Source organism: Ceratosolen solmsi, unplaced genomic scaffold (genome assembly GCF_000503995.2).
Source record: "Ceratosolen solmsi marchali unplaced genomic scaffold, CerSol_1.0 scaffold23, whole genome shotgun sequence".
Classification (NCBI taxonomy): domain Eukaryota; kingdom Metazoa; phylum Arthropoda; class Insecta; order Hymenoptera; family Agaonidae; genus Ceratosolen; species Ceratosolen solmsi.
Genome location: NW_011948430.1, coordinates 48,537 through 59,413, shown reverse-complemented (window position 1 = coordinate 59,413; position 10,877 = coordinate 48,537). Strand labels below are relative to the sequence as shown.

The 10,877-nt window shown below is 22.9% G+C and overlaps 1 protein-coding gene across 1 annotated transcript; it reads right to left on the bottom strand.

Moving 5' to 3' along the window:
- Positions 1–2,168: 2,168 nt before the first annotated feature.
- On the bottom strand, positions 2,169–10,403 carry rb (adaptor related protein complex 3 subunit ruby). The gene is made up of 10 exons (XM_011501708.1): positions 10,121–10,403; positions 9,972–10,047; positions 9,289–9,870; positions 8,637–8,933; positions 8,286–8,553; positions 4,991–5,707; positions 4,215–4,580; positions 3,863–4,149; positions 2,461–2,825; positions 2,169–2,387 (listed from the first exon to the last, which is right to left on the bottom strand). The coding sequence occupies exons 1-10, from the start codon at positions 10,252–10,254 to the stop codon at positions 2,228–2,230; spliced, it is 3,252 nt and encodes a 1,083-aa protein (XP_011500010.1). The 5' UTR covers positions 10,255–10,403; the 3' UTR covers positions 2,169–2,227.
- Positions 10,404–10,877: the final 474 nt, after the last annotated feature.

Here is a 10,877-nt window from a genome sequence, read left to right as displayed (position 1 = left end):
TGGTATACATAATATATAAATTAATGTATATGCATATATACGGATGCTATTTGCAAGGAATTCGTCAAAAAAAAATTTTTTAAGCGTTTTAAAAAAATTATATTTTTAACTAAGATGCTTACATTATAAATATTAATATATATTGCGTGCATTTCTTCGGTTTGGATAATTTTCTAAATTCAATAGATTGATATATAATAGAGAAATTTTTATTTTAATTATCTTCTAAGAAATATTTTAATGTATTCGTTGAAAATAAGGTATTGAGGAAACGTATATATACAGTTCCATGTAAAGCATGCGCAGTAAAAGTTTATATTTATTGGCTCTAGAAAATATGCACAATTTTCAACAAGATGTTAATAAGGACAGTGTTTTGTAGGTACAGTTCTCATATATAAAAATAGTATATATTAATATAATTTTTGTCTATAAATGTATGCGTGGGTTCTATAAGCTAATTATAATTTTATAATATTTTATTATTTATGAATAAAAATTAATTTTAAATGATTTACTTATAATTTCCTAGTATCATACATATATATAAGCATCAATTATTCATATTTTTATTCATTGTTATAGATATATTACATATTGCCTTTGATATTGTAATAAGCCTAAGAAAAAAAAAATTTTTCTAAGAAATATTGTAGCTTGACATGTTTTACCATAGTGCTCTAAACATTATACATAACGAATAGCATTATCATTGTATCTGCATAAATATCTGCATAGATTCTCCTAAAAGTAACAAATGGCAAATGTTATTTTAACATTTAAAAAATAACAGTAGACAAAACATATTTTTAGCTCTTTTCAACTATTTGATGAAACATTATGAAAAATTGAAATTCATTTTATTTTAAAGTAATAATTATAATAACAATATTTTACTTTCAAGTTTGTCATGAAGAATTAAAAATTATACTAAAAATATTGAACTATAAAAAAACCGAATTAGATAAAATATAAACACCTTCTGTTATCAAAATATGATTTTTGTTATTTTGAAAATAAATTCCTAAATCTTCGTATTTGTCATGTTAAGAGAGCTGAATTTACATGCCCACAAGTTTGAAATAAAAAAAATTTATTATTAACATACATTTATAATGTATGTTATAATGTATATTTATAATGTGAATTATAATGTATAATTCACATTTATAATGTAGAAAATGTTTTCTTTTACTTTCCTTATTTATCATCGTCTTTATGCTTTTATATGAATGAGACTAAATCTAATTTAATATGATGCTACTTAATGTTTTAAGCTTCAGCATTTTCATGGTTAAATGTATAAAGGATTTAATATTCTATAAGTTCATAAATTAATATGATGTTAATAAATATTTATAATTTCAATGTAAGATTTAAGAAATCCTAACTCTTTTAAATTAATCATTTTTTAAATCTAGTAATTAAAATCATATCAATATGTTAATAAAAGATTACTTTATATTTTCACATATCCTCATAGAATTTGAAATTAAAAATTTTTCATTAAATAAACATTATTGCATTCCTGTTTTGTTTTTATTTTTAAATTGCTTTTAAATTAATCCATCTTAAGAATTAATTAAATGAACTTATTTTTATATATATAACAATTTTTATTTGTTTGAATTATCTGTTATTGTTTATAAAGCAAAGGTAATTCAATTACTGCTTGTCTAAACTTAGGCAACAGAAAATTTATAAAAAATTTAAAAAATAGTATCAAACTTTATTAGTCCAACAATATTGAACTCAATCGAATGTACGAATCTATGATTCCATAATAAATACATATATTTTCAGATATAATAAAATACCATCATTAAATAACCGAACTAAAAAGTGTATGACCTATAATAGGTAACCCAAATCTCATACAGGGTGCAATTATTAGACTGATTAATATGAGGTATTAAATTTTTGATATTTTATTATATTATTTGTATTAAATGTGTATGGTGCACATATATACGTAAGTGCATTAATAATATTTTATCACTATCATTTATTACAATAATTTGATTATATATATATATATAATTAAAAATTATTATATTAAAATAATTATTATATAAAATAATTAAACAATATTAAATTGTTATTTAGTTGGTATAATATATATGATATTTGCATACGTTATTATAAAATTACATATTACAATTACCATTACACACTACTTATATTAAACATTTTTTTTTACTTTATTACAAATATTCAATTGCTTCATTCAATAGTCCATTCGATTGAAATGATTTTTTATTTCATTTAATAATATTGAACCTATTACCATCTTCTCACAATTGATATAAATATCAAATTTATTCAGTTCTGTAGTTTGTATGGTTATTAAAACTAAAGATTTAGAAGCAAGAGTATAGGCAGCAAACCTAATATATAAATATTGAAAAATAAATTATAACATTATAAGTTAACCATTAACTGTAAAAAATAAAGCCATACCTGATAGTATCATCATTACTTGATGTTATAGCAAGATTAGCAATTTCCAAAATTTGTTGAGACAAAGTTTTTTTATTTCCTGGATAATTAATTGTCGTGAAATATTCATTCATACCCTTCAATTGATTTTTTTCAGATAAAAATTTTGCTTCAGATAGAAAAACAGATCTAATAATCTCTCCAATAGGTGCTTTAATATTAATAGTACGATATATTTGATCATCATTGACAGTAAAATTAATATCAAACGAAGCTGGTTGTGTAGAATCATTAAAATTAATACCAATTGTACAAGATACTGATGTATTTAATTTAAGAATTGAAATTGGTATAAAATCATAAAGAGATATTCCATTTGAAAGATTCTAAAACATAAAATTATTATTAATTTTTTATAACTATATGGCTCATTCTGTATCTTACACGTAAAATGAAAAATTGTAATATTTAATTTTAATGGATATAAAACTTTTTTTCAATCGTTCACATGAATTAATAGTGAAAATTTGATTTATTTAAATAGAAAAACATTAATATATTTGTAACGTGATGCCTACTAATAACGTCTTGCATGAAGGCGCAGGTAGACTACAATCGTGATGTAATCGACTAATCATCATTTATAACTAAATTGACAACTGCACGCGAAATGTTCAAATTATCTTTAAAAGTGATAATGCTTGTCAAGAGTTAATAATAACTTAGCTGCTTAAACGATGAAGGCTATTCACAGTGAAATTATTGTAAAAGTTTAATATAGCCAATATACCGATTATCGGATAATGTAAATCAATCGCGATCATTAGTTTTTATCCAATTTGCTTCGTTATCCACGAGATAATAAACATATAAATATATAGCAAACCATTTCCAATATCAAATATTTTAAGCAAGACCTTTGCTATCTACAACTATTACATATTGACTCATTAATATACTGTTTACTTTTTGTCAATGAATAATGGGCGAAATACATTTTTAAATAAAATATATATGTGTATGTGTACTTTCTTGTCTTTTAATTGACTTGATCATTTTGTTCCATACATTTTCACATTATATTTGCACTAAACCTAATAGTTAAGTAGTTTAATTTAACAAGAAATATGAAAAACCAGTTACCTTAGAATCATCTCATTATATACTTAAAAGAATAATAAAATAATATTTTCTTTAATAATCATACTAGAAAAAATTTTCACTGAATAATAAATATACTATTTTTTCATTCGATATTAATATTAAACATAAATATACATAAACTTTATGAACACCCAAAATACAATGTATAAAATAAATTGAATAACTTAAAATTTTATTTCGAAGAATTTTGGTTGAACCTTCAATTTATTATTTTTATATAAGTAATATATTTATATAATTATATATATTTTTAACAAACCTTATTTCCAACATGAATATTCTTAATAGTTTCAATACTTTCATTAGTAAATGTTAATTCAATGTTAACCATAGAAGAATTAACTAAATGTTCAGACCTAGTAAATCTGTATTCCATTTTTAAACCGTGTCCACTAATTTTATTAAGTAATTCATATTTTTTTATTGGAATGAATGAGGGTGGAACTTCTTTCATACCATCTAAAGAAGATATCGATATTGCTGCAGGTAAAGTAGGTGTAAGAAATCCACCCAAACTTGGTGTCATTATAGGAGTCATAGGCAATACTAAAAAATTAAAAATTATTAAATAATATATACTGAAAAAATTAAAAAATAAAATAAAATTTTACCATCATCTAAATCTAAAAGTAAATCTAAATTACTTTTGGATTCTACTGTTTTATTATTTTTAATTTCGGGTTTTATTTTATTATTCACTGCAGAAGTTGTTTTCTCTAATGTATATGTTTCCATTCCACTTTCAGAGTCAGACTCAGAATCTTCAGAAGATGTTTCATCGTCATCTGAATCTTCAGTTTCACTACTAACTTCATCATTTTTATGAGATTTAATCTTTTTACTATTTACAACTTTTTTTACTTCATTTTCAGACTTCTCTGACGTTAATGATTGTTCAGCTGACGAATCACTATTTTCTTCATCCGATGAATCGATATTTGAATTATCGTCGGTATTTGAACGTTCATCTTCTGAATCTATTAAAAATGTTAAAATAAATCTTAATCATGTATATCAACTTTATACAGTATATAAGAAACAAATTTTTTTTAATTAAATAAAGAATTAATTTATTTGAATAAATATATGTATATAAATACAAACTGATTTAAAAAGATTTTGAATAAAATTTAAGATTTTATTATCGTTTTATTTACTGCCACGCATATCAATATGTCTAAGAATATCAAAAAATGATTTATTTATATTAATTACATTTAAATATCTATACAGCCCTATACAAGTAAGTTGGTCTAAATATAGATTAAAAAATCTAACATTAATAATAAGCACTCGAGTGTCAGTTAAATTAATATTTCGATTAACAAAATCAACGAAAAATATTTAATATTTTATATAAATATATAGTTGCATTAAAGAATCAAACCTTCTTCTGGTGTGCTCTCGCCAACACAGTACAAAACTTCTTCCTTGTTTTTTTTCTTTTCTTTTTTATCTTTTTTGCTAGCTCGTTCAGCATAATACATATCATGTGATGGCGTAACATCAGGTACATCGCGTAAAGACGGATCTGGCGGTACATTAGGAAATGAAGGTAATGGACGGTAACCAGTACAAGGCATATCAAGATAATGTGATAAAGTTCCCAATTGAAACTGTATATCTTTGAATCTGGATGTAAGCGTTGGAGCTGGTTTATGAGCAAGAAAAATTTTATTTGCGTATTGTGACAATTTCTTATTGGATTTTTCGTCGTCTTCAAATATAAAGTACTTAAGAAAACGCGTTCGATCTCGAATATCATAATTTTGATCATATTTAGCTAATTGAAAAACATATTGGCAGAATTTTTCTGTTTGTTCAGGATTACTAAGGTACAATTTAACAGCTAAATTTAAAATTTGCAATTTCACAATATCTTCTTCATTTATAAATGTTTTTGCCATTTTCCTTAAAATATCAGGAGCTATTTTTGGAACTCTATTCGAGTATTCGCCTAGTAACCACAAAATTGATGCTCTTGCTTGTGGCACTGTTATAAAATCCATTAGCTTAGCCATATGAGATATAATATCTTTGTGTTCATTTGGTTGAGTTTGTAATAATTTTTTTATAACCACCACACTTTCTGCTACAATAGCTTCTGTATAACATAAACAGTATTCTATGCTATATACATACTAATACACATTGAAAACAATTATAATAGTAATAACAATAATATTAATAATAACAGTAAAAATAAGTAACGACAACAGAAGTTCAATTGCACAAAGTAAATGATTAATTTCTATGTTACAGTATAAAAACATAATTTCTATGATAAATTGAATAATCCAAAAAATATATACAAAGGATTTTGTACCACATTAGAGAAAATGAAAATTTGATTTTATTGATTCAAAATTTTTAAATATCTTATTTATCATTAATTCATTTAAGATTCATGAAATAATCTGTACAAATAATAAATACTTCGGAAAAGAAGTTTTGAATGTTTGAATTTGAAATGTTTGAATTTTACAATGAAAATATGGTAACAATTCAATGTGTCTTATACCCACATTACATTATATTCTGTGTAATAGATTTCTTTAAAATTTTTATATAAGAAATGTAACGACAAAGCTTTCATTTGATTTGTTTCAATAAAATAATAAAATAAATAAAAAAATAAATAATTTTCATACGACAAAAATAGATATATAATAATTTACTGACAAAAATGTACCAATGTATTAATTAATATAAAAGTGCGGACGTATTAGTTTAGAAAATGGTTTTCTACTTAAATCGCTTCAACAATTATGCAGTAATAAATCTGTGTAAAAAGTAAAATTTCGAGCCCATTTCAAAATATGAAATAAATTAAATAAACGAAATAAAATGATTTTAAATAAATTAGACGCAACTTTTAGTTTACATTGTATTTTCATAATTTTGTAATAAAAATTTAGAAATTTAAAAATTGTGCATGATTTCACAAAATTGACAGCTTGTTTTAAAAAAGAACCTTCCTTGTTCTTAGGAGAAGACAGGATGATTATCAAATTAAAGTTAATCTAGAAATTTTCTCTTTCAATTATGACAATCCAGAAAACATTAATCATTCATAAAGTTAAATTAAAATTTTAGTAACTTTTAGAAGTTTAAAAATTTGATTTGATGTATTTAAATAATGTTTAATCGTTCAGTAATTTTATGCTATCATTTATAAAGAAATTTTCTATTTGACGACAATAGTAATATATTTTTAAACACTCCATCGGAAAGTACAAAATATATATTTCTAAAGAAAAATATCAGATAATTGAGAGCAATAATACATTGAAAACAATTGTAAACCACAGAATATTAAATTTAAATCGTAATTAATAAAAACGTTCGATTTGTGGATAGAGAAAATTTTCCACTAAAAAATTCAATAAATCAAAGCATATTTAAATCGATTCTACTTCTTATAATTATAAACACTGATAATAAAATGTGCAATATAAGAATATTCAGTCTAGTAACGCGATTATGATAAAAAAATGATTGAGAAATATGTACATAAAAAATAAATTAAAATTTATTAATATTATTCTAGTACTAAAAAAATATTCATATAATGGATGTATTAATATAAATATTGAAATGATGAATTAAAACTTTATTTATTTATATGATTTTGTAAGTTTATTATTTTCATCTCAAGATAAAAAATAAAATGCTATGTAGTTATTACGTAAAATAACAAATATTAAATCTAATAATATACACAAGCATGTTTAAACAAGAATATTAAATTTTGAAAAAAGTGTTTTAAAAGTCCTGATTATTAAAATTTTCTTTTCCAATTTACATACCGTTTTAAATTAAACTTCAAAACTTTTGAATATATAACTGAAGATATTAGCTATCTATTATAATAAAAAATCAATTATTGATTGATATTGGTGATCCTTTTAAGAAAAAATTACTTTAAACTTAACGAATATATTAAAAAATATATGAAATAATCATTAAATTAGTGATGTATCAGTTAATGTAATACATGTGTAGAGTAATGAGTACCACAATGTCGACATATATTGTAACTTCTAAGTAACTGTGACAATATTAAATTTTTTTAAATACCTCAAAATAATCGTTTTTAATTATGTCATACTTCTAATTTATCATAGATAAATTCGGAGAATTTTATAAACCAAACAAACAAAATTACATACTCCCTATACTTTGTTGTTAACTACACTTCCTAAAAATATTATTCAAGTGATCTTTCTTTTGCTTCATGATGGATATGTATTGCAAAAGTTAAATCATATATGAGAGGATTTAATCAATATGTAGATTAAATTAAATACATAATATATTTTTCTTATTTTTTAAAATTTTAGACTTTTCTGTTGATTTATTTCACTGTTATTCTCTATATACAATCCTACTTCACTATCAGTTATTTATCTTAAAAAATATATAGAAAGAATATTTGCTGAGTAAAATGTATATTTTATTAGCCAAAAAAATATAATCAAAAATTAAAAAAAAGTATTAACTACAATAGATAAAAAAAAACAAGTAACGTTTTTAGAAATACTAAGATTTACTTGAATCTTTTAAGATTAATAATAAAATAGTAATTTAACAATTATATTCACCTTCAGAATAGGAAAATATACAGTAATATACAACATATCATAACAGTAAAGTAATTTAATAATATGATACTTACTTACCATCTCTATTACTCAATAAGGAAACTAACCCATTAAGACATGTATCAGTCACTTCTTTAATATTACTAGCACATCTTCCAATAGCTTGAATACTAGCACGAACAAATTCTTTATCACTGCTCGAAATATATGTTTGGAATTCTCTTAAAATAACACTTATACTTGTTTCAGTTGCTAAATTTGTTAATATATCTAATTTCAATAATTTTATATGCGTTGGATCTGATGTTCTAACAAAAAATGATTTTAGAAAAGGTTCAAACATGCCCTAAAAACAAATATTATATGTATTTACATGAAATAAAAAAGGAAACAATTCGTTTTTATATGAAAATGAATTTAAGAGAATACTTTTCTTGTAATTGAGATACTAGCAATACAATGAAGAACTATACTTTGAACTTCTCTGTGACCTCTCAATAATCTTATCAAAGCTTTTGCAGCAACCATTGCTTCACTTCGAGGTGCTACATGGTAATATAACTGAGCCACAGCCATAACTACTGCAGCATTTCGACTTAGCAACAATGGTTTTGTATTACGTAAAAGTAATCGATGATCTGCATCGAGAATAAATTTTTGTTTTTTTATACTAGATGATTCTGAATCGGGATCATAAAATGGATGCATCCCATCATCTCCGTAATCCTAAATAATATTACTAGTATTAATAAAGTGAATATTTTATAAAAATGAATTTAATATTAAAATTGATAACTTTATAATAATTATAAATAAAATAAAAGAAAAATAATATAGAGAATTATAAAATTATGAAATAAATCTGTAAAACTGAATATGTTTAAATTTATATATAAAATATATACATAATTATGTAATGTGATAAATTTGAAAATCTGATTACTAAATATATTATATTATATTATATGCGAAATTAATATTTTTAATCAAAAACAATTATTATAATATTTATCAAATTGATATTTATTTTAATTTAATAGGATTCTTTTATATTTTCTATTTTCAAATTTATGAAGCTTACACTTGTATTTGGATCCAAAAACTGAGTTCTTGCATATCTTGTTAACATATTAACGATAACTACCTGACCCCATTCATCAACATCAACCAATAAATTGCACAATTTTCTATAATTTTTATGAATAAGATCGATACGATCTGGACAAACTTCTTCAAAAGCCATTACAGCTGATCCTACTACAAGAGTGGTCTTATCCGATAATAATTTTTCTAAAACAGTTACAAGTTCTTCTTTTTGTTCTGAATCTAATGAAAATAGTTTAGGAATTGCATGAGCTGCAGTTTTTCTAACATAAGGTGACATATCGCTAGCAGAATCTTTAATAGCTAACATTACTATCGGAACTATCATTGATACTCTGACACTGGAAAGAACTCTTAGAGCACTTGCTCTTATTAATTGATTAGGATCCTTTAATGCTCGTTGAAAAGTAGAAATTGATAATAACGCAAGATCTTGTTGGTCTTCTGCATATCGTACCAAATATACATAGACTAATTTTTTAACTTCAATATTTTTAGAAACTACATTTTTTACCACTGCTGGAAATAGATCAGAGGCATCTCTACCTTTTGCTATCATCTAAGATTCAAAAGAACAAAAATAAAAGAATGTAGTTCATTGTAAAAAATAGAAAAAAAATGAAGTAGATAAATAGAATAATTATATAAATATTAACATACACCAATGATTCTTTTCATAGCTTCCAATTTCATTCCATCTTTGTTACTATCCAGCATTTGCTTTAAATCATCGTGTCTATTAAAATAAAAATATTTGAAAAACAATATATAAAAATTTGAAAATTAAAAAAATTAAATATGCTATTAACTTCTTATAATCAGCATGAAAGAATCCACCAGAAGCAAGATCATTTGATAGCTCAGCTTCTGTTCCAGTAGAAATACGATCATTACTGTAAGATCCACCATTATTTGAAAGTGAACTTGCCGCCGTAGTTAACATATTGATGTTTAATTTCAATTTTTCCTCTACTGTTTAACCAATAAGGCTATTTAAATTTTATTAACTAATAACAATATAGTCTTTGTTCTGAGGTATAATTTTTAAATTACATCATACAACAATTAAAAATATACAACTTTATTGATTGTATTTTATATTATAATAATGATTCATTTTTAAATTCTTGCAAAAAATTAATTTATGTTAAAATCAATATCTAATAATCAAATATTAAAAATGATCGTGTATTTATTACAAATTATGTACATCTATATATCATATATATTATTCTCAAGTTATATCACTAAACAAACTTTTTATTTTTGCAATATATACTTCCGTATATTTAAATTTGGATCTTCAAATATCATGTTTGATATAAATAATATAAGTGAAATTGAACAATATTAAATGATTTTTTATTTTGTTAAAAAGCTAATACCTCAATAACAAATATTGATATTGTAAAAAAAAATTTACCATTAATTTTATAATAATCGAATGTGCAAAAATTTTATATGACATATTTCAATTAAAGCAATGTTAACTATATTTAATAGCCAATATTATGTTTATAATATAAAACGTTAGTGATTGATTGAACCGACAAAGCCACATGCGCA